General features: G+C 41.8%; 1 protein-coding gene across 4 annotated transcripts in view; it reads right to left on the reverse strand.

Annotated features, from left to right (window-relative positions):
- Positions 1 to 2,146: 2,146 nt before the first annotated feature.
- The window catches only part of LOC115167623 (C-Jun-amino-terminal kinase-interacting protein 1), a 159,467-nt gene continuing 135,639 nt past the window's right edge, over positions 2,147 to 25,974 (reverse strand). For 2 of the 4 annotated variants that reach the window (XM_029722214.1, XM_029722215.1), the window contains 5 exons: positions 18,299 to 18,402; positions 12,039 to 12,155; positions 10,917 to 10,987; positions 10,561 to 10,659; positions 2,147 to 6,771 (listed from right to left, as the gene is read on the reverse strand). In XM_029722214.1, coding sequence (XP_029578074.1) covers positions 6,699 to 6,771; positions 10,561 to 10,659; positions 10,917 to 10,987; positions 12,039 to 12,155; positions 18,299 to 18,402 — 464 coding nt within the window. In that variant the 3' untranslated portion in view covers positions 2,147 to 6,698. Of the gene's footprint in view, positions 6,772 to 10,560; positions 10,660 to 10,916; positions 10,988 to 12,038; positions 12,156 to 18,298; positions 18,403 to 18,722; positions 19,345 to 25,974 lie in introns of those variants that run through there. The other 2 variants (XR_003870515.1, XM_029722216.1) reach the window with 2 other exon arrangements.

The raw sequence follows: 25,974 nt of genomic DNA on the forward strand, positions 1-25,974 counted from the left end.
ATTTAACTGCCTTTGAACGGTGTATGTGTGTCAAGAACTGCAATGCTGCTGAGTTTTTAACGCTCAACAGTTTCCTGTGTGTATCAAGAATGGTCCACCACCCAAAGGACAGCAAGCCAACTTGACAAAACTGTGGGAAGCATTGGAGTCAACATCCCTGTGGAATGCTTTCGACACCTTCTAGAGTCCATGCCCCTACGAATTGAGGCTCGTCTGAGGGCAAAAGGGGGTGCAACTCAATGTTAGGAAGGTGTTCCTAATGTTTGTGCACTCGATGTATAAGGAATAAGTGTGGCCCTAAAATGTATCCCTACGGTACTCATGAGGTACAGCCTTCTCACTCATCATTGATAATAATGAGTGAGAATTTTACAAAGGCTACAACAAAACAGGCTAACCTTTCACCATTACCAATAGCAGGGGGGTTAGCATTTTGGGGTATATGATCTTTGTAACTTTCTTACTCATCATTATGCACTATTCATTCATGATTGTCCATAATAATGGTAGCATTCACATTAACTTATTGGATGCATTATTGGATGCATTCACAGAAGTGTTCAGAAACATAAATAACAAAAAACACAACCAAAACAAACTGCAAATGCATCCAATAAGTTTGTAGTCAAAAGCTTGGTGTAGTCATTGAGTGCAAGGAATATTGGACCAAATACTACATTTTTGACTACTGTAATACACTATAAGTGAATTTATCACTTATGACTTTTTGAAATAGGGGGGACTAGATACCATATATAAAGTGCTTTCATTTCTGAATGATAAAACGTATGTATGAAAATACCCTCAAATAAAACATTTGCTCTCAAATCTTATATTCTGGAGTATAGAGACAAATAAAAAAATGTAGCTTCACTGTCCAAATACATATGGCGGTGAGTGTATATTGTTCGCAGTTTAAATAAAAATATATACCTTTCATGAGGAGGCGGAAAACCGAGTCGAAATCAGCCATTACAGTCCCTCTTTATGCCATGAAGCTCGTTGATTGGCCAGTGAGTCACCAAGACATTGCTACACCTCCAACTTATTAATTAATCAAAACACCAGCCCACGAAAATTATTTCTGAAATGCCCTATGGCTATAGTGCCACAGAACAGTGCTAAGTTTTACCTATTTGTATTTATTATGGATGCCAAGGCAGCAGCTACTCTTCCTGGGGTCCAGCAAAATTAAGGCATTTAGTTTTCTATTCCAGCTGTGCAAACTGAAAATTATTTCTGAAATGCCCTATGGCTATAGTGCCACAGAACAGTGCTAAGTTTTACCTATTTGTATTTATTATGGATGCCAAGGCAGCAGCTACTCTTCCTGGGGTCCAGCAAAATTAAGGCAGTTAGTTTTTCAATTAAAAAAAACATTACAATACATTCACAACATATTTCTCAGGCCCCTAATCCACTACCACATATCTACAACACAAAATCCATGTGTTTGTGTGTATAGTGCGTATGTTATCATGTGTGTGTATGCATGTGCCTGTGCCTATGTTTGTGTTGTTTCACAGTCTCCACTGTTCCATAAGGTGTATTTTTGAAATCTAATTTTACTGCTTTCATCAGTTACTTGATGTGGAATAGAGTTCCATGTAGTCATAGCTCTATGTAGTACAGTGCACCTCCAATAGTCTGTTCTGGACTTGGGGACTGTGAAGAGACCTCTGGTGACATGTCTTGTGGGGTATGCATGGGTGTCCGAGCTGGGTGTGCATGGGTGTCCGAGTAGTTCAAACAGACAGCTCGGTGCGTTCAACATGTCAATACCTCTCACAATTACAAGTAGTAATGAAGTCAATCTCTCCTCCACTATGAGCCAGCAGAGATTGACATGCATATTATTAATGTTTGCTCTATGTGTACATCCAAGGGCAAGCCGTGCTGCCCTGTTCTGACCACATGACTGAACAGTCGTCCAGGTGCGACAAAACTAGGGCCTGTAGCACCTTCCTTGTTGATTGTGCTGTTAAGAAGGTAGAGTAACACTTTATTATGAACAGACCCCCTTTGGGGTAGCTGTTTTTGGTTGTCGCTAGTATTTTGGGGTATGTTTGGGGTAATTGGTAAGCTAAGGCTATAGAGTAGAGCACAGTTGAGGACTGTTATAATAATGACAAGACACCACAGATGCTGCATTAAACATTTTAAATAAATAATACAATTCACACTTAAAAATAAATAAATAAAAATAATTTAAATTACTACAGTAAGAATTGGTACAGTGTAACATTTGTAATTACAATATATTTATGTATATATGGCATATCTGTACACTCTTTATAACCTTTACTTGGTTTCCTCATAGTGGCCAGAATGACTGTTTGGGGACTGAAAATATAAGTAGTCTCGGAGAATGTCGCAAAATCAGGCATGATTCAATCAGATTCGCCTTAACCCGCAATAACCGACAGACTGCATTGCATATAATTGTTTTTGTTTAGGCGATGTTGCAGGTGTTCTGCGTTGGAGCTGTCAAATGGTGAATGGCTGCTCTTGAGGTCATTGTCACGAAGTCACACCAGTCCCACCTGTGTTAGAAGTTCCAAATGTGAAAGTCTAGGCTATATAAAATAATACGGATTTATATCAGCCTAATCAAGGTGTAGATTACAACACACAACACGAAAAACAAAAACAATGATATGCTATGCAATTGTCATTTATCATGGTTTAAGGCGGATCTGATCTGAATTTTGGCCTTTGTTTCTTGGTTCAGAAGAAAAATAGGAATGATGAAGATAAAATGTAAACTTGTGACTTGGAAATACATGTCACTATTCATAGGAAGATGCTTGACAGGTGATAGAATGAATGTGGTTTCATATCGCATGACAGGTGGTAGAATGAATGTAGTTTCATATCCCATGCTTTCATAAGTTAGAGACACCCATTTGACAAGCATTCCTTCTCACAATGTTTTAAATGTTCAGTTAATTACAGTTCTTATAAACAATACATTGTGTTACAAGTTCTTGTTAGAATGTGATTCTGTGTCAGCCACATTAGAAATCACTGTGTCAGAAAGCCACACAATACAATTATTTGCCCTTTCCCCTAATTCCTACCCCTTCTGTGATGGCAAATCTGAAGACTGGAAAGGTGTAGGCAGTAGGGGGATGGCTCCACCTAGCCTTCCAGTGAAGTTAAGGTATAACAAACACCTCTAGTTCCATCAGAATCTACAAGCACCAAATGGGTAGGAGCAATTGGTTGATTTCAGACCAGGCCATTGTTTATTATTTTCTTACCATCTCAACACACTCATGATATCTCCTCCACAAAAACAGCCTTTTTTCAACCTCTCCTGTCAACACACATTGTGGTAAATCTAAATGACATAGCAGTTACATCAATGATCCTTCATAGAGGCACTACTTGTAAAAGATACCAGTCTCCCCCTGCCTTGTAATTCCTCGTCAGGCACTACCTTTAAAACTACATCTCCCATCATGCATTTCCTACACACTTCACCTTTCATGTCCTTTTTGTGAGGGTCAGAGGTAATTCCCTTTTATGTTACCAGGGTAACAGCTTGAGTAAGCATCCTTATCTTATACCCAGTTATCTGAATGGCAACCCCATCTGAACTCTCAATATGAACTCTCATTTCATGTTGAAACTGAGCATGAGAAGAACTATGTCCATAGTGACCCTTCCTGCATATTACAAGACTAAAACTACCTTAAAAGCAAGCCAAAGCGGTTGACTGGAAACTCTGTAGTCCATCTCTTTGTTTCTGGTAATAGAATTACAATATTGTAATTCAATTAAGGAGTGTACCCTTAATGATTTAACAAGAATCAGTCTTCCCACAAATCAAAGAATAACTAGGGTCATGTTCAGCACAAACAAACGGAAGCATTTTCGAACAGAAAACAGTGTGAGCGATTTTATTGGTAGGAACCTCTGTTTTAAAAGTTTGCTCTTGATTCTTTAATGTGAATATATTTGAGGGTTCTGACAGTGTACCAGAGAGAACACCAAAGGCTTTGCAGCATGTTAAAGACACTATTCCTGGTCAACAGTGTGACCCTAATGCTTACTTGTTTTTGGTTTAGGGGGAACAAACACATGGGAAATAAGTAACAGTGTGAGCAACTGATAATTTGGCAGATCATTTGTCATCCCCTTAATTGTAAAGGATGGGGTAGGATAATCTGATCCTAGATCGTTAGTTACCTTAGACCACAGGACTCTTCAGTGAGGCCTTATCACCCTCTCCAAACACACTGCACCATTAGCTCATGGAGAATCACTGTTTTCCTCACACAATGTATCACACCAACATTCGAGATTCCATAGGATTAGGGATTAGAATACTCAAATACTAGTAATTTAATAAGATCTTTATGGCAGGTTCCTTCAATTATTGATTTATTTTCCCTGACCTCCGTTTGCTGTTACCTTAGCGACTACTGGTCTTTCTTCGGTTTATCAAATCCACAAATGCCAGTGTTCTACCTGGGATTCAAGCTCCAAGTCCACAAAGCCCAGTGTTCTACCTGGGATTCAAGCTCTAAATCCACAAAGATTAGTCTTAGCATACTCCAGTCCAAGGGCCTCATTTATAAAACTGTGCGGAGGATTCACGTCAAAAGCTGGCGTACGGACAAACACAGAAGGTGCTTATGCACAAAAATATTCAGATCTATAACACAATGCGCACGCACGTCCCACGCCCGTTTCCCTTTATAAATCACAATCAACTCAAAATTTGGCATATGTGAGCGAGCGTTTAACGCCCATAGTTGCCTATAAATAGTCAGTGAAACATTCCTAATTAATATTCATCCATACTGACTGCATGACGATAATGACGGCAAATCCCGACAGAAAGGCTAAAAAAAGAAATTTCATCCAGTGTGAAATTGAAGTTCTTGTAGGGGAGGTTGAAGCAAGAAAAAATATATTGTTTGGTGGACACAGTGTGGGCATTACAAATGCCAAAAAGGCATTCGAATGGCAGCATAGGGCGGACGCTGTGAATGCTGCTGGCTCAGAAGGTCGGACTTTCTCAGAAATAAAAAAGAAGTGGTCAGACATAAAAGTGGAGGCCAATCCCTATCCCTTTGCTCCTTGATGATCGACTTGCCAGTATTATAGGGGAATCCCTCCTGAGTGGAGTAGTGGTGGCGGGGGACACGGACATGCAAGACGCACCGGATGATCCAGGTATGTAATTAGTATTCCCTCGTTTGAAAAGAGTAAACCAAATGTATTCAAGTTGTGTTTAAACATTTATTTACACAAACAATTGTGACATTTTCAATTGTTTTTAGTCGCTGTGTGTTCCTGTGGAGTCTGAGGAGCTGCAGCTGAGCAGGAGCTGAGTACGCCCAGCCCCAGCGTCTCCACTGTACCTCGTGCATCACAACCCTCCAGTGGCCATGTCCTCACAGATGCAGTCCTGCAAACGTGAAGAGACACCATCGACGCTATTAACGAGGTTGCCAAGGAGTTGATGTGGGACAGGCACGGCTTAGTTTCTGCGGGTCCTTCTCTGTAAAGCTGGGCCCACTATAGCACAGAGATCCAAGAGAACAGCTCTCGGTAATCGGAACCAGCTAATAAGCCACTCTTCATCATTTGCCAGTAAATCTGTCTGGTCTCTGAAAATTCGCTCTCTCAGAATTCTTCCATTCGTCAAATCTTCCAACAGTGCCAAAGCAGCCATTGTGAGTCATTAAGCATTGTAATTGCATGCCTTTTTATACCCACCCATTTGATTGTCAAAGCCACATAATTGTGTAACACCTTTTAGGTGTGGTAAATACCCTGATTGTAACTGACAATGACAGGGCCATTATCACATTGACAGTTCTGTGCAACGAACATGTGATAACAATATATGAAACTGTGCACTGGTATCTGCCCGACTGAGGCATTGAAAACGTCAGCAGTTTAAACGTAATTTGTCCTACTGTTCACCTTATTATTTATGAGAATACATTTCATAACATTCAAGTATTGTTTAATAATTACAGATCCAATTAAATATGATTCCCGATTAAACTGTACAACATATTTGAGGGGTTATTTTGCAAAAACGGATATCTCCATTTGTATTTATTATCCTACATCATGTTTTTTGTGTGGTTTCTTTTGTGTGTACTCGAGGGAACTCTTCATATATAATACGTGAGAGGTAATATTTCAATTTATTTTACACAATGGTATCAATTTCAAAGCATTTCTCGAGTTTCATTCTTCTGCCATCGGAGTCACAGTTTCTCATTTCTCCAGGTTATGTGCATACGTATGTGTCAAAGTGTCCATGGAGGACCGCACATTCTCCCGTCAAGTTTGTTTTTTATAAATCCCAAAGTTTGCTTAGAAAGTGGTGTACGCCTTATTTTGCGCCTACGCAACGTTTATAAATGAGGCCCATGGTCACTATGATCTGAGCATTGTGCTTGAGTGGCACATTAACTTCCTCATCAGTGACTCCATTTTGCATATTTTGGGATACTCTTCAACATCTCCACTATATTTGGATCAATTACTTGTTCAATCTTCATACTGTTTAAAATCTTTGGACAAACAGTAGACACCAGTACCTCTCCTTCTTCATCTTTTTGTCAGATTTATTAGTTCACATTTGTTAGAATTGTTTTCTCTGTCATGCAACATTATGTTATGATACACTGTAATGTACAGGGTTGTGGTGGAAGGCGGGGTGGGTGCTATTCCAGGTAAATATCCTCTGTCGGACAGGAGCAATCTACAAATTCCTTATAGTACAACTGGAAGGCTTTCCTGTAGAAGAGACAAGAGGGGAGAACAGATCCGGGGGTAGTTAATAAAAAAATAAAAATAAAAAAAGGTTATTCAATCACTCAGTTCTTTACCTGACAGGTATGACAACTCTCTACAGAAACATACAGTTTATTAGGTTCACCCATCTAGTACCGGGTCGGGCCCCTTTGCCTCCAGAACAGCCTTAATTCTTTGAGGCATGGAAACGTTGCTCAATTGGTATCAAAGGACCTAGCGTGTGCCACGAAAACATTCCACACATCATTGTACCACCGCTACCAGCCTATACTGTTAATTCCAGGCAGGAGGGGGCCATGGACTCATGCTGCTTATGCCAAATCCTGACTCTGCCATCAGCATGATGCAACAGGAACCGGGATTCATTGCACCAGGTGATGTTTTTCCACTCCTCAATTGTCCAGTGTTGGCGATCGCGTGTGCTCTGGCGCCACTTCTTCTTGTTTTTAGCTATTAGGAGTGGAACAGGATGTGGTATGGTTGTATGCTGCAATAAGCCATCCGTGACAAGGACTGACGACTTGTGCGTACCGAGATGCCGTTCTGCACACCACTGTTGTACTGCACCGTTATTTGCCTGTGGCCCTCCAGCTTGCACGATTCTTGCCATTCTCCTTCAACCTCTCTCATCAATGAGCAGTTTTCGCCCACAGCACTGCCGCTCACTGGATGTTTTATGTTTGTCACACCATTCTCAGTAAACCATAGACACTGTTGTACGTGAAAAGCCCAGGAGGCCCGCTGTTTCTGAGATTCTGGAACCGGCGTGCCTGGCACCGACGATCATACCACTCTCAAAGTTGCTTAGGTCACTCGTTTTGCCCATTCTAACATTCAATCGAACAGTAACTGAATGACTCAATGCCTGTCTGCCTGCTTTATAAAGCAAGCCATGTGACTCACTGTCTCGGAGCAAACTATTTTCGTGAACGGGGTGGTGTACCTAATAAACTGAGTGTACTGGACCAATTGCAACCAACAGGCAGAATTTAGCGCTGGATTTCTTAAAACGCTACTAACAGGAGATTACATGAATCTGCGTGTTAACCTGTTGGGGCTAGGGGGCAGTATTTGCACGGCCGGATAAAAAACGTACCCGATTTAAACTGGTTGCTACTCTTGCCCAGAAACGAGAATATGCATCTAATAGTAGATTTGGATAGAAAACACTCTAAAGTTTCGAAAACTGTTTGAATGGTGTCTGTGAGTGTAACAGAACTCATATGGCAGGCCAAAACCTGAGAAGATTCCATACAGGAAGTGCCCTGTCTGACAATTTGTTCTCCTTCTGTTGCATCTCTATCGAAAATACAGCATCTCTGCTGTAACGTGACATTTTCTAAGGCTTCCATTGGCTCTCAGAAGGCGCGCACATCACTGAGGACCTGAAATGGTCCACCCACACCGACAGTATATATAAGGTATTTAAGTTTTTTATTTTTAATACAGTTGCTAAAATTTCCAAAAACCTGTTTTCGCTTTGTCATTATGGGGTATCGTGTGTAGATGGTGGGGTACTGGGCAGAGGCTGGCTAGGGGTGACTTTTTAACAGTCTGATGGCCTGGAGATAGAACGTGTTTTTCAGTCTCTCGGTCCCCTTTTAGATGGTAGTGGGTTGAACAGGCCATGGCTGGGGTGGCTGAGGTCCTTGATGGTCTACTTGACCTACTGTGACACCGGCTACTGTAGATGTCATGGAGGGCAGGTATTGTGCCCTCAGTGATGCGTTGGGCTGACTGCCCTTTGGAGAGCCCTGCGGCTGTGGATGGTGCAGTTAACGTACCAGACTGTGATATAGCCCGACAGAATGCTCTTAATGGTGCATCTGTAGAAGTTTGTGAGGATCTTAGTGGCCAAGCCAAATTTCTTCAGCCTCCTGTTGCACCTTCTTCACTACATAAGTATTCAGACCCTTTGCTATGAGACTTGTTTCTACACCTTGATTTGAGTCCACCTGTGGTAAATTCAAGTGAATGGACATGATTTTGAAAGGCACACACCTGTCTATACTATATAAGGTATAGGCAGTTGACAGTGCATGTCAGAGCAACAACCAAGCCATGAGGTCGAGGGAATTGTCCATAGAACTCTGAGACTGGATTGTGTTTAGGCACATATCTGGGGAAGTGTACCAAAAAATGTCTGCAGCATTGAAGGTTGCCAAGAACACAGTGGCCTTCACCAATCTTAAATGGAAGAAGTTTGGAACCCCCAGGACTCTACCTAGAGCTGGGCGACCCGGCCAAAAGGAGCAATCGTGGGAGAAGGGCCTTGGTCAGGGAGGTGAACAAGAACCTGATGGTCACTTTGACAGAGCTCCAGAGTTCTTCTGTGGAGATGGGAGAACCTTCCAGAAGGACAACCATCTCTGCAGCACTCCACCAATCAGGCCTTTATGGAAGAGTGGCCAGATGGAAGCCACTCCTCTGTAAAAGGCACGACAGCCCGCTTGGAGTTTGCCAAAAGGCACCTAAACGACTTTCAGACCATGAGAAACAAGATTCTCTGGTCTGATGAAATCAAGATTGAACTCTTTGGCCTAAATGCCAAGCGTCTCATCTGGAGGAAACCTGGCACCAACTCTACAGTTAAGCTTGGTGGTGGCAGCATCAGGATGTGGGGATGTTTTTTCAGCAGTAAATACAGGACCTCAGACTGGGGCGAAGGTTCACCTTCCAACAGCACAACAACCCTAAGCACACAGCCGCAGGAGTGGCTTCGGGACATGTATCTGAATGTCCTTGAGTGGCCCAGCCAGAGCCCAGACTTGAACCCGATCAAACATCTCTGGAGAGACCTGAAAATAGCTATGCAGCGACTCTCCCCATCCAACCTGACACAGCTTGAGGGCATCTGCAGAGATGAATGGGAGAAACTCCCGAAATACAGGTGTCAAGCTTGTAGCGTCATACCCAAGAAGACTCAAGGCTGTAATCGTTGCCAAAGGGGCTTCAACAAAGTACTGAGTAAAGAGTCTGAATACTTATGTAAATTTGATAACATTTTTTTATTTTTATATATATATATTATTATTATGTTTTTGTTTTTTTTACCTGTTTTTGCTTTGTCATTATGGGGTATAGTGTGTAGATTGATAAGGATTTTTTTTTCAATACATTTTAGAATAAGGCTGTAACGTAACAAAATGTGGAAAAAGTCTATGCACTGTACATATATAATTATATTCTGGTCTCCGACATTGCTCACTATAATATTTCTAAATGTCTTTCTTCTATTTTGGTTTTGCTGGTATTGTTTTGTATTTTTAGGTATTACTATTCTGTCGGAGCTAGGAACATAAGCATTTCGCTACACCCGTGAGAACATTGCAAATATGTGTGGGCGACCAATACAATTTGTTTTGAAGTCCTCAACTTCAAAGCTAGCTTACTGGATATACTCATTACTGCACTTGTTTGTTGTGATTGAATGACAAAGACAAACCCAAGAAACACCCACATCAACGGGGCCAAATCCCAAAGTGCTATCGCCCTTTATACACTGACATCAGCTTTAGGGAGCGATAATATAATGGCCAATTGTGGTTGCAAATGAGATCAGCTGTTCTGGTGAACTTAGCGCATATTGGTGGTTTAACGAGAGATCACCTGGCGTTGAGACAGTGCTCAATGTTGGTTGTAATTGGCCCACTATGGCTAAGAACCTCTTGAATTCTCTGACAATATAAAAGCGAAGGACAAAGAGCAAAAGAGTGACATGATATATATATAATTTTTAAGACAGAAACAAACAAAGTTCTCAACCCTCACCCAACAGACTCTGCCAGGGGTTTAGTAGAATCTTCAGACACAAACACATGACAGGCAAATCTCTGGTCAGCTGGATGTTTTGTGATGAAGCCAAAGTACCTAAGGGGAAACCATACAAACCACACATAGGTAAAAAAATAAATAAAAAAATACAGGGGTAAGAGGAGTGAACCCCAAGGGGGAACCAGGTTCCGGGAGTAAAATAATTTGACATTTAAAAATGCAGATTTTACAATGGAAGGTTCCCAGAGTGATTCTCTTTCTCCATTTCCTCCACTGCCTGCATAACGACTCTCCTTCTTATTTGAATACGGTGAGCACGACTGACAAAATTTCATCCTGGTGCAGATACTTACTTGCTGTTCTTAGGGTGATATCCACAGAAGGAAACATTCTTCAACTGGAAGAAGTGGCTGCACTGGTTACTCTGTGATAGACAGACAGACAGACAGACAGACAGACAGACAGACAGACAGACAGACAGACAGACAGACAGACAGACAGACAGACAGACAGACAGACAGACAGAGACACACACACACACACACACATCTATATTATAAACTAGTGCTGGATTTGCGTCCTTAAATTTTGGACTGACTTTCTTCATTTTGGCTCAAAATAAGTGCATCGTTTGGGACCATGGGGTAGGCTACTTGATATTCCACTGCATTTTTTTTGAGGGGGGGGTCAGTAACATTGGCAACTGTGATGTCACAATGAAATACACACTACATATGAATGCATCATAATTCTTTGGTACAAACCTCATTGACCAAATTCTATGGCTCTGAAAAACAGGTGTTGGGGGTAAAAAAGTATCCACTCTCCATGTCAACAACTCTCTTTTGTCATGGAATTTGCTATCTGCATACACCACATCATCTGTAGGAGCTGTAGCTAGTGAACTTTATGATTTGCCAATTAGATTAGATATTAAAACAAATCATAGCCTTAATGTCAACAAAGAACCCACTGATGGTTACATAGCTTGACTTCAGTTTAGGTGGGCACCGCTATTGCCAGATTCAATTCTCACTCTCCTCTATACAATACAACTGGATTATTATGTGTGGACTGCAATACACTGTAGTGCCCACACTGGAGCGTTATCAACCTTCTTTACTGGGAATATTCCCCTAGTGTGATCTTGCTGGTCAGAGGTTTGGATAAAAAACCTCCATGTATCTAGTCTTGTAAGCCAGACACAATGTCTTGTAGTCGTACTTTGGTCCAAACTAAACTGCTGTCTTTCTAACATGCGCTGAAGGTGTGCCTGAAGAAGTGTGTGTGTGTGTGTGTGTGCGCGTGTGCGTGTGCGCGTGCGTGCGTGCGTGCGATGCAAATGCAGGTGTAGACTGTGTACGTGTGTGTGCAGAAATCTGAGCCTTCTGTCTGTGTACCTGTCCTGTTTGTGTGGTGTGGTGTGTGCGTGTGTGTATGTGTACAACGTGTGTATTTTAGTGTGAAAGTCTTACTCTGTCAGAGGCATAGTAGTCATCCTGGACTAGGAGCTTCACGCCTTTCACGTTGATCTCAAGGATACAAGACGAAGGTGGGTTATACTGCACTGTCATCCTCCTATTGATGGCAATCTGGTGGCAATCAAAACAGCATCAGCATCCCTTGAAAAAAGCAGCAGCTGAAATGTCAGGCCTGGTTTAGATATTCAATGTATATGTAAAAAAAAAAAAAAAACGTATTCTATAATTGGAATTTAAACCGTGAACAGGGAAAGGAGACATAGGAAAGAGGTGGGTTATTAGTCTTAAAATTCTAGTGGCATCTCAGCTAGAAGTATACACTATATATACAAAAGTATGTGGATACCCCTTAAAATTAGTGGATTCAGCTATTTGAGCCACACCCGTTGCTGACCATAAACAAAACATTGGCAGTAGAATGACCTTACTGAAGAGCTCAGTGACTTTCAACGTGGCACCATCATAGGATGCTACCTGTCCAACAAGTCAGTTTGTTAAATTTCTGCCCTGCTAGAGCTGCCCGGTCAACTGTAAGTGCTATTATTGTAAAGTGGGAACATCTAGCAAAAACGTCTCAGCCGCGAAGTGGTAGGCCACACAAGGTCACAGAACGGGACTGCTGAGTGTAAAAATCGTCTGTCCTCTGGAAGCAACGCCTGCACAAGAGCTTCATGAAATATGTTTCCATGGTCGAGCAGCCGCACCAAAGCCTAAGATCACCATGTGCAATGCCAAGCATCAGCTGGAGTGGAATGAAGCTCGCCGCCATTGGACTCTGGAGCAGTGGAAATGTGTTCTCTGGAGTGATGAATCATGCTTCACCATCTGGCAGTCCAACGGACGAATCTAGGGTTGGTGGATGCCAGGAGAACTCTACCTGCCCCAATGCATAGTGCCAACTGTAAAGTTCTGTGGAGGAGGAATAATGATCTCGGACTGTTCATGGTTCAGGCTAGGCCCCATAGTTCCAGTGAAGGGAAATCTTAATGGAACAGCATACATTGACATTCTAGACGATTCTGTGCTTCCAACTTTGTGGCAACATTTTGGAGAATGTCCTTCCCTTGCCTGTTTCAGCATGACAATGCCCCCGTGCCCAAAGCAAGGTCCATACAGAAATGGTTTGTCGAGATCGGTGTGGAAGAACTTGAATGGCCTTTACAGAGACCTGACCTCAACCCCATCAAAAACCTTTGGGATGAATTGGAACGCCGACTGCAAGCCAGGCCTTATCGCCCAACATCACTGTCCAACCTCACTAATGCCTAGTTAAATAAAGGTTAAATAAATAAATAATGCTCTTGTGGCTGAATTGAAGCAAGTCCTCACAGCAATGTTCCAACATATAGTGGAAAGCCTTCCCAGAAGAGTGGAGGCTGTTATAGCAGCCAACGGGTGACCAACTTCATACTAATGCCCATGATTTTGTAATGAGATGTTCGACGAGCAGGTGTACACATACTTTTCAAATCAAATCAAATTTGATTTCTCACATGCACTAAATACAACAGGTGTTACCTTACAGTGAAATGCTTACTTACAAGCCCTTCACCAACAATGCAGTTTTAAGAAAAATACCCCCCAAAATAAGAAATGAAACTAACAAATAATTAAAGAGCAGCAGTATAATAACAATATATACAGGGGGTACCGGTACAGAGTCAATGTGCGGGGGCACCGGTTAGTCGAGGTAATTGAGGTAATGTGGGTAGAGTTATTAAAGTGACTTATGCATAGATAATAACAGAGTAGCAGCAGTGTAAAAGAGAGGGGGCAATGTAAATAGTCTGGGTAGCCATTTGATTAGATGTTCAGGAGTCTTATGGCTTGGGGGTAGAAGCTGTTTAGAAACCTCTTGGACCTTGTCTTGGCGCTCCGGTACCGCTTGCCGTGCATTAACAGAGAGAACAGTCTATGACTAGGGTGGCTGGAGTCTTTGACATTTTTTAGGTCCTTCCTCTGACACTGCCTTGTATAGAGGTCCTGGATGGCAGGAAGCTTGGCCCCAGTGATGTACTGGACCGTACGCACTACCCTCTGTAGTGCCTTGCGGTCAGAGGCCAAGCAGTTGCCATACCAGGCAGTGATGCAACCAGTCAGGATGGTATAGCTGTAGAACCTTTTGAGGATCTGTGGACCCATGCCAAATCTTTTCAGTCTCCTGAGGGGGAATAGGTTTTGTCATGCCCTCTTCACGACTGTCTTGGTGTGATTTTGGACCATGTTAGTTTGTTGGTGATGTGGATCCCAAGGAACTTGAAGCTCACAACCTGCTCCACTACAGCCCCGTCGATGAGAATGGGGGTGTGCTCGGTCCTCCTTTTCCTGTAGTCCACAATCATCTCCTTCGTCTATATCATGTTGAGGGAGAGGTTGTGGTCCTGGCACCACACGGCCAGGTCTCTGACCTCCTCCTTATATGCTGTCTCGTCGTTGTTGGTGATCAGGCCTACCCCTGTTGTGTCATCGGCAAACTTAATGATGGTGTTGGAGTTGTGCCTCGCCGTGCAGTCATGAGTGAACAGGGAGTACAGGAGGGGAGTGAGCACGCACCCCTGAGGGGCCTCCGTGTTGAGGATCAGCGTGGCGGATGTGTTGTTACCTACCCTTACCACCAGGGGGCAGCCCGTCAGGATGTCCAGGATCCAGTTACAGAGGGAGATGTTTAGTCCCAGGATCCTTAGCTTAGTGATGAGCTTTAAGGGCACTATGGTGTTGAACGCTGAGCTTTAGTCAATGAATAGCATTCTCACATAGGTGTTCCTTTTATCCAGTTGTGATTGGGCAGTGTGGAGTGCAATATAGATTGCATCATCTGTGGATCTGTTGGGTTGGTTTGCAAATTGGAGTGGGTCTAGGGTTTCTGGGATAATGGTATTGATGTGAACCATGACCAGCCTTTCAAAGCACTTCATGGCTAAAGACGTGACTGCTACAGGTCGGTAGTATCATGACTTGCCCTCCTGGATGGAGATCTAATGTGCTGTCTCATTAAAGGTTTCATACAAGCGTAAACATATACATTGCAATTACTTTCAAATGAGTGGTCGTTCATGTGCAAAGTATTCACATTCCCATGAGTGTATCATTCAACTGTATGTACGATAGTTGAATTCCTTGGCCTCTCCTTCTCCCGCTATTTCTTTCCTCACCCCTTTCTTTGTGTAACAAGCCGTCATATCAGGTTAGTCCACTAGGGACTTTTCATTGCATTATGCTAGTAATCAATGTATAATCTATACTGTGTGTGTTTTGTAATTCTGTGTGATTATTTAGTTAGTAAATAAATAATTAAGCCTAATTTGTGTATTGCTGAATCATCATTTAAACTAGGGTTTGTGCAGATTTGAAGTCAACGATGTTCAGAATGAGACTGATACGAGGTAATAATGATTAATGGAGGATGTTATGATAACAATATATAATTATATATTCTTGAGTTAATTCGGGAAACGGTAACTCATTAAACATATTTTTTCCATAGTGCCCCAAGATTGCTAATGACTTAATTTTTACATGATTCATTTATTCACGTAATAATGAAATAGTTAATTAATTTGATAATAACCGTCATAACATTAATGATAGTCACTTCAAGACAGTAGTCATTTAGGCAGGTTACCTACATGTTCTTGGGCACAGCGACAATGGTGGTCTGCTTGAAACATGTTGGTATTACAGACTCAGACAGGGAGAGGTTGAAAATGTCAGTTAAGACACTTGCCAGTTGGTCAGTGCTTGCTCGCAGTACACATCCTGGTAATCCGTATGGCCCTGTGGCCTTGTGAATGTTGACCTGTTTAAGGGTCTTACTCACATCGACTGCGGAGAGTGTGATCACACAGTCGTCTGGAACAGCTGATACTGTCATGCATGTTTCAGTGTCACTTGCCTCAAAGCGAGAATAGAAGTAATTTAGCTCGTCTGGTAGCTCATGTCACTGGGAAGCTCTCGGCTGTGCTTCCCTTAGCAGTCTGTAATAGTTTGCAAGCCCTGCCACATCCGACTGATTGATGCTTTGCCTGTATTGATGCTTTGCCTGTTTGATGGTTTGTCGGAGGGCATAGCAGGATTTCTTATAAGCTTCCGAGTTAGGGTCCCGCTCCTTGAAAGCGGCTGCCCGACTCTTTAGCTCAGTTCGGATGTCGCCTGTAATACATCGCTTCTGGTTGGGGTATGTACGTAAAGTCACTGTGGGGACGACGTCATCAATGCACTTATTGATGACGCCAGTGACTGATGTGGTGTATCCTCAATACCATCGGAAGTATCCCGGAACATATTCCAGTCTGTGCTAGCAAAACAGTTATGTCGCTTAGCATCTGCTTCATCTGACCGCTTTTTTATATGGACCGAGTCATTGGTGCTTCCTGCTTTAATTTTTGCTTGAAAGCAGGAATCGGGAGGATAGAATTATGGTCAGATTTTTTTTCCCTCTGGTTGCACATTTAAGATGCTGGTAGAGATGAGGTAAAACGCATTTAAGTTTCCCTGCATTAAAGTTCCCTGCCACTTGGAGTGCAGCCTCTGGATGAGCATTTTCCTGTTTGATTATGGCGGTATGCAGCTCATTGAGAGCAGTCTTAATTCCAGCCTCGTTCTGTGGTGGTATGTAGACAGCTACGAAAAATACAGATGAAAACTCTCTAGGTAGATAGTGTGGTCTACAGCTTATCATGAGATACTCTACCTCAGGCGAGCAAAACCTTGAGACTTCCTTAGATATTGTGCACCAGGTGTTGTTTACAAATATACATAGACCACCCACCGTGTCTTACCAGAGGCTGCTGTCCTATCCTGCTGATACAGTGTGTAACCCGCCAGCTGTATGTTAATCATGCCATCGTTCAGCCATGACTTGGTGAAACATAAGATATTACCGTTTTCAATGTCCCGTTGGTAGGATATACGTGCTTTTAGTTCGTCAAGTTTATTATCCAGCAGTTGTATGTTGGCCAATAGTACGGATGGCAAAGGCAGATTAGCTACTCGTCGGCAGATCCTCACAAGACACCCCGATCTCTTTCCGCGATACCTCTTCCGTCTTTCTCCTGCGAATGACGGGGATGTCATGCCTGCTCACGCTCTCCCTCTCTGGCGCTCGAGGGCACCAGGCTGCCTTTCATTGCGCACACCTGTCACCATCATTACGTGCATCAGCACTCATTGGACTCACCTGGACTCCTTCACGTTTTGATTGCATTCCCTATATCTGTCTGTTTCCTCTGTTTCATCCCCGTGTCAGCATTATTGTCTGTTACGTTTCCCCTGTCCAGCCGCTGTCCATATTCTGTTCCTGTCTGTGGTTATTAAATGTTCACTCTCTGTACCTGCTTCCTATCTCCAGCATCAAACCTTACAGGGGATGGGTGTCTGGAGTAAATCACTCTCGTCCGACTCATTAAAGAGAAATTGTTTGTCCATTTTAAAGTGAGTAATTGCTGTTCTGATTTCCAGAAGCTGTTTTCGGTCATAAGAGACGGTAGCAGCAACATTATGTACAAAATAAGTTACAAAATAGCACGGCTGGTTAAGATCCCTTGAAACGGCAGCCATCCTCTCTGGCACCATCTTATGAAAAGAAGCAAGTCCCAACAGCAATGTTCCAATATCTAGTGGAGAGCCTTCCCAGAAGAGTGGAGGCTGTTATAGCAGCCAAGGGGGGACCAACTCCATATTAATGCCCATGATTTTGGAATGAGATGTTCGACGAGCAGATGTACACATACACATACTTTCGGTCATGTAGTGTAGCTATGAGCAATGGCTAATACCTCTTTTCAAACTGCCTCTGTCCTCTTTTCTTTTCTATCTTGTTTTAATGATTTCCTGTCTTAACCTTTCTAATTTGTAATCTCAGATTCTTCTCCTGTCAATGCTTGTTTGTGTAATACAGGGTTGGGGTCAATTCTGAATTGAGATGCGAATTGGTCTTTTAATTCCAATTCTATTCATAAATTTGAATTTTGTTTTATTTGCCCACACCCTACAGGATATAGACTTTGAATTAAATTCTGAATTTCAACCCCAACCTTGGTGTAATAACATTCTATTTTCAATACTATTTTCTCCCCCATTATTTCCCATCTTCCTACTCACTCCATTTGTCTCTTCATCCATCTCTCTTCCTCCCCCTCTCTCTCTCAGTTAAAGTTTATGATCTTCTTTGGTAATGTGCCAGTTGACATCTCTCTCATACTCTTTCTATCCTCTCACGCTTTCTTTCACAAGAAAACACACAGCACCTCCCATACCTTCTGCATAGCTGCACACAGAACATCGTTGCCTTTGTGGTAGGGCACTTGGACCGAGCCCAGGAATTTCATGTGGTATCTGTCTACCCATTCACTGCTCTTCACTGTGGGAGAGAGAGAGAAAAATATGAACTATGGATGCTACAGTAGATTTAAAGGCGCAATGTGTAGAAATAGCTCTGCCATTTCCTGGTTTCTAATGACAAAAACAATATATAATGTAGAGAATAATTGTACCATCAACAACTGTCATGGACCGCATAAAGATTTATCCTCACCTGTTTTTGTATATTGCAGCTTAGTAACTAGCAACCACTTAACAATCCTCGAGATAAGCAACATTCCATCCTGTAACTAATCATTTGACATCTGTAAGTATTCATATTCCTTGTTAATGTGTGCTTATGTTCTTATTATTTCACCATTTATTACTTTGTATGACGTTAAAAAGATCGCTTGCTAAATCGGGATCCGCTGATCCCATTGAAATGTATGGTGTTTAGCTTGGACGTTAGCTAGCCTCATTGCTATTAATGTTTCTCTCTTTAATCGTCATGCTAAACAGCATGGATGTGTGTGTATGCAAATGTGTATTTGTGTTAGTATGCTCACCTGGGTCCTACCTGTTTGGTCTATTTTGGTTCATCCTGGATGTTCACCTCCCTGTAAATTGCCCCATCTACAAAATACGATTGTAGCCTATACCTACCTTGTGAGACCTGTAAATCACTGTTCTCTCCTGCTGTTGTCCCAACATGTTATGTGTTACTGTTTAGCTTTGATACATCCAATTCTACATGTATCTATCTATATATGTGATAATATCATACTTACCTTTTGGCATGCTGTGCTTATAGTTTTTGTGCGTACACTTTTAGACTTCTGAAATTAAATCTTCAAATTATATCTCCAGCCTGGTTCTCGGAGGATTAGTGTTAAGAAAAGTTTAGCTGGCTATCTAGCTAAAGAAGCGTTCATTGGAGCATGTCTTTAGTGAGAAGAGAAAAAATGATGTACTTTCATCTGTTTGAAGCTGGTGTACAGAACTGAAAGTAAAAAGACACAAAAATGAAACTTATGGAGGGGGAGCATAGAAATATTGTACATAGAACAGATCTACTACTTATCAGACTTGCTTTCAATGAGAATGACATATCAACTCCCATTTCTATGTGAAATCTGTTGGTTCTTCCACAAAGCTACATAATGGACCTTTAAAGTGCTCTGAATGAAGATGGGTCAGCATTTAAGCCCTGCATACATAATAATGGGTTAGTGCTGGACAATGTACTTTTAGCCCTTCCCTTATGTTCTACTCGGCCCACACTGTTTATGTTCTGGGTCAATTTGATCAGTACAGTAAGTACATCAAGATCACAAATATAGGATTTTAACCCCCTCAAAATAATTTTATAGTAGCTTAGAGTGTCCTCTTTCATATGATTTATATATATATATATTAGTTATCTAATCTAGACCAAGGTCAAATTGAGAATAAAATGTACCTAGAACATCATGTCACTATTCCGGTACCGGGTTTAATTTTTATTAGATTTGTTTAATTACATGTTTTGCAAGTTTGAGACCCATGGGTCATGGTTGAAAAATGGCATAAAATAATTTAGTATTTGTTCTTGGTCAATTTGACCCGGAACAGAAGGGAAGAGTTAAAGTGCTCTACACAAGGTTGGCTCAATGCCAAGTACTGTAATGTGCATCAATATTTTCACCTATAGAGCTGTCAACACAATAGTGTTCTTTAAAGGGGCAATCTGCGACTGGTTACACACCATGATTTTAAAAACAGAGCAGGTTTTGGCCTCTCGCATGTTAATGTCAGAAGTCTATTTCCAAAAATAGACATGATTTAAAATATGGGCCAAAACGACACATGCAGACGTAATGGTTTAATCAGAAACTTGGCTAAAGAAATCTGTGTCAAATAACTCTATTTCTATTGATGGGTACATGGTTTTTAGAACAGATCGGATGAGTAAAGACGGAGGGGTTGCAATTTATTTGAAATCCCGAGTTTAACACCTGAAATTATCTCGATTACCAAAGCCAAACATTTTGAATTGCTTGCGGTTAAAGTGAACATCTATAAGGACTCCCACATCATTGTAGTCGGCTACTGCAGACCGCCCTCGGCTTCAGGAGACGCGCTTAACTCTCTTTCTGATGTCCTGCACAGGCTAAAGGACTCTGAATTCATTATTTTAGGAGATTTGAAGTGGGACATGCTTACATCTGTATTGGACTCTTTTAAAGAACTGTGTGACTCTCTGAATCTCGCTCAATTAATTAATGCTGGCCCTCACTACATATTCGTCACCAGACCCACTGGCTCCAGGTCATCTATAAGTCTCTGCTAGGTAAAGCTCCGCCTTATCTCATCTCACTGGTCACCATATATCTCACTGGTCATCCCCAAAGCCAAAACCTCCTTTGGCCGCCTCTCCTTCCTGTTCTCTGCTGCCAATGACTGGAACGAAGTGCAAAAATCGCTGAAGTTGGAGACTTATATCTCCCTCACTAACTTTAAGCATCAGCTATCTGTGCAGCTTACCGATCGCTGCAGCTGTACACAGCCCATCTGTAAATAGCCCATCCAACTTCCTACCTCATCCCCATATTGTTATATTTACTTATTTCTCTCTTTTGCACACCATTATTTCTACTTGCACATCATCATCTGCACATCTATCACTCCAGTGTTAATTTGCTAAATTGCAATTACTTCGCTACTATTTATTTCCTTACCTCCTTACGCAATTTGCACACACTGTATATATACTTTTTCTATTGCGTTATTGACTGCACGTTTGTTTATTCCATGTGTAACTCTGTGTTGTTGTTTGTGTTGCACTGCTTTGCTTTATCTTGGCCAGGTTGCAGTTGTAAATGAGAACTTGTTCTCAACTGGCCTACCTGGTTAAATAAAGGTGAAATAAAAATAAAAAAATGCGCCTACAAGACCGAATCCCAGAATGCCTAACAAATCAACGCTATTGGACATTATTCTAACGAATACCCCTCACAAATATACATCGACTGGGATATTCTGTAATGATGTCAGTGATCACTGTGCAATTGCTTGTGTTAGAAATACAAAAATGGCCAAAGCCACAACCTGTTGTATTTTTAAAAGACATTTTAGACAGTTTGATGAGCAAGCGTTCTTACATGATCTGTACCATAATATTGACAGAGTAAGTCTGATTCCCAATGTTAACACTGCCTGGGACTATTTTTATATGAAATTTGTGTCGATTTACGATAAGCATGCCCCTGTGAAGAAATTTTGAATCAGTGGAAGGGACAATCCATGGTTTTCAGATAACTTGGCAGAATTAATTAGAAAGATAAATATATCTTGGGCTCAAGCTAGACATACAAATGCTCCTGTTGACTGGGCCTCCTTCAGAGCACTAAGAAACAAATGCACAGGATTGATCAGGAATTCCAAATCAGATTGCTATTTAAATGCAGTCACAGAGAACCTAAACAACCCTAGTGAGTTCTGGAAGCTCATCAAATCAGTGTCAGGTTCAAATGTACCCTTTGGCCTTCCTGATCATTTAATGATAGATTCTAATGAAGAGAAGGACAAATCCAATATTGTAGGGGGTTTTAACAAGCACTTCATATCTGTTGGTTCCTCTAATGTAAGCTCTGTGAACCATTTTAACTTTGAGTCTGTTTCTTATACTGAGGTCTATAAAGCACTAAAGGCTATAGACGCTAAAAAGTCTGCAGGTCCAGACAACCTGGACCCCGACCTCTTGTCTCTAAACTCCTTATCCTGACAAAAATCTATGAATCCCTAGTGAACTCACAGTTAAAAAACGTATAATTGAAAAGAACATACTGAGCACAGCACCAGAACTGCAGCTACGGCAGTGGCAAACAACATCATTAATGATCCTTTGTTTGGACCTCCACCCTGGACATGCGATCTTATCCCAGAGGCTGACCCAAAACAACACGGTCGCCGCAGGAGAGGCAGACGTAGCGGCCTGCTGGTCAGACTCAGAAGGCGAGCACACCATCCACCACTTCCTAGCATATTATTCGCCAGTGTCCAAACTCTTGATACCAAGGTTGACGAAATTAGGGCACGAGTCTCTGTTTCACGGAAACATGGCTCACTCGGGATACGTTGTCAGAGCCGGTACAGCCACCCGGTTTCTTCAAGCATCTCGCTGACAGAAACAAACATCTCTCTGGTAAGAAGAAGGGCGGGGGTGTATTCTTTATGATTAACGACTCATGGTGTAATCACAACAACATACAGGAACTCAAGTCCTTTTGTTCACCTGACCTAGAATTCCTTACAATCAAATGCCGACCGCATTATCTTCCAAGAGAATTCTCTTCGATTATAGTCACAGCCGTGTATATCCGCCCAAGCAGATACCTCATCGGCCCTGAAAGAACTTCACTGGACTCCATGTAAACTGGAAACCATACATTCTGAGGCTGCATTTATTGTAGCTGGGGATTTTAACCGCAATTCAACGCAACTCAAACACGAGACGAATGTGGCAGGGGCTACAGTCAATCACGGATTAGAAAAAGACATATTCAACCAATCCCTATCCCAGTCTGTTGTCCCCACATAATTCAAGATGGCCACCATTGTTCCTGTTCCCAAGAAAGCTAAGGTAACTGAACTAAATGACGATTGCCCCATTGCACTCACGTCTGTCATCATGAAGTGCTTTGAGAGACTAATGAAGGATCATATCACCTCCACCCTACCTGATACCCTAGACCCACTCCAATTTGCTTACCCCCCTAATAGGTCCACTGACGATGCAATCGCCATCACACTGAACACTGCCCTATCCCATCTGGACAAGAGGAATACCTATGTAAGAATGCTGTTCATAGACCACAGCTCAGCATTTAACACCATAGTACCCTGAAAACTTGTCATTAAGCTCGAGACCCTGGGTCTCGACCTCGCCCTGTGCAACTGGGTCCTGGATTTTCTGACGGGCTGCCCCCAGGTGGTGAAGGTGGGAAACTACATCTCCACCCCGCTGATCCTCAACACTGGGGCCTCACAAGAGTGCGCCCTTTCCTGTACTCTCTGTTCACCCATGACTGCGTGGCCATGCACACTTCCAACTCAATCATCAAGTTTGCAGACAACACTACAGTGGTAGGCCTGATTACCAACAACGACAAGACGGCCTACAGAGAGGAGGTGAGGGCCCTCGGAGTGGGGTGTCAGGAAAATAACCTCTCACTCAACTTCAACAAAACAAAGGAGATGATCGTGGACTACAGGAAACAGCAGAGGGAACCCCTCCCCCCCCCCAATCGACGGGACAGTAGTGGAGAAGGTGGAAAGTTTTAACCTGTTTGGGATAGGGGGCAGTATTTGCACGGCCGGATAAAAACGTACCCGATTTAATCTGGTTACTACTCTTGCCCAGAAACGAGAATATGCATATAATTAGTAGATTTGGATAGAAAACTCTCTAGAGTTTCTAGAACGGTTTGAATGGTGTCTGTGAGTATAACAGAACTCCAATGGCAGGCCAAAACCTGAGAAGATTCCATACAGGAAGTGCCCTGTCTGACAATTTGTTTTCCTTCTGTTGCATCTCTATCAAAAATACAGCATCTGTGCTGTAATGTGACATTTTCTAACGCTTCCATTGGCTCTCAGAAGGTGCCAGAAAGTGGAATGGGGTGTCTACTGTCTCTGGGCGAAGAACAGCAGCAGAATTTGTGAATTGTCAGCCTGGGGACAGTGAGACTGAGAGGCGCATTCACGAGAATTCTATATTTTTTTCTTTCAGCATTTGAATGAATACAACGTCGCCCGGTTGGAATATTATCGCTATTTTATGAGAAAAATAGCATAAAAATTTATTTTAAACAGCGTTTGACATGCTTCGAAGTACGGTAATGGATTTTTGGAATTTTTTTGTCACGAATGCACTCGCGCGTCACCCTTCGGATAGTGACCTGAACGCACGAACAAAACGGAGCTATTTGAATATAACTATGGATTATTTGGAACCAAAACAGCATTTGTTGTTGAAGTAGAAGTCCTGGGAGTGCATTCTGACAAAGAACAGCAAAGGTAATCCAATTTTTCTAATAGTAATTCTGAGTTTAGGTTGTCCCAAACTTGGTGGGTGTCAAAATAGCTAGCCGTGATGGCCGGGCTATGTACTCAGAATATTGCAAAATGTGCTTTCGCCGAAAACCTATTTTAAAATCTGACACCGCGATTGCATAAAGGAGTTCTATATCTATAATTCTTAAAATAATTGTTATGTATTTTGTGAACATTTATCATGAGTAATGTAGTAAATTCACCAGATGTTTGCAGTGGGTATGCTAGTTCTGAACATCACATGCTAATGTAAAAAGCTGGTTTTTGATATAAATATGAACTTGATTGAACATAACATGCATGTATTGTATAACATAACGTCCTAGGAGTGTCATCTGATGAAGATCAAAGGTTAGTGCTGCATTTAGCTGTGGTTTTGGTTTTTGTGACATATATGCTTGCTTGGAAAATGGCTGTGTGATTATTTGTGTCTATGTACTCTCCTAACATAATCTAATGTTTTTCTTTCGCTGTGAAGTCTTTTTGAAATCGGACAACGTGGTTAGATTAACTTCTTGAGGCTACCTGGGACGTTAGCGTGCCACCTGTGGCGCACCCTATCAACAGCAGGTGCATTTCAAGAGCGGCAAATTTGAAACCAAATAAATGTACAAATTCAAATTTCTCAAACATACAACTAACTTACAGCCTTTGAAAGATAAACATCTTCTTAATCTAACCACGTTTACCGATTTCAAAAAGGTTTTACGGGGAAAGCATAAAGTTAGGTTATGTTAGGAGAGTACATTGACAATAGCTGTGTGCAATGCATTGTCGATTCAAAGACATGCCTCACCAAAACCATACAATCAGCTAAAATTATGCACTAACCTTTTACAATCTCCATCAGATGACACTCCTAGGACATTTTGTTAGACAATGCATGCATTTTTAGTTCTATCAAGTTCATATTTATATCTAAAAACAGTGTTTTACTATGGCGTTGATGTTCAGGAAATCGTTTCCCTCCAATACCGGCAGTCAAGTCATGACGACAAAATAATTAATTAATATTAGAAAACATTGCTAAAATATTATATTGTCATTCAAAGAATTATAGATTTACATCTCTTGAACGCAATGGACTTGTCAGATTTTAAATTAACCTTACTGGGAGATCACACTTTGCAATAATCTGAGCACTGCGCCAGACAAATACGCATCGCGATACAGACTAACCGCCATGTTGGAGGAATCTAAAATCGAAAATACTATATAAATAATCCATTACCTTTGATTCTCTTCATCAGATGTCACTTCCAAAGAGTCCCAGGTCCATAACGAATGTATTTTTGTTCAAAAAAGCTCATCATTTATGTCGAAAAACCTCCGTGTTGTAGCGCATGATCTAAGCCAGCCGGACTTCACTTCACTTCAAGAACGGAAAAAATATATTTCCGTTCGTTCAAACATGTCAAACGTTGTATCGCATAAATCATTAGGGCCTTTTTTAACCAGAACATGAATAAAATTCAAGGCGGACCATTGGGTTTTCTTTTAAAACGTTTCGGAATGAGAGTACCCACCATCAAATCGC

This window comes from Salmo trutta, chromosome 29, assembly GCF_901001165.1.
Source record: "Salmo trutta chromosome 29, fSalTru1.1, whole genome shotgun sequence".
NCBI classification, from domain to species: Eukaryota; Metazoa; Chordata; class Actinopteri; order Salmoniformes; family Salmonidae; genus Salmo; species Salmo trutta.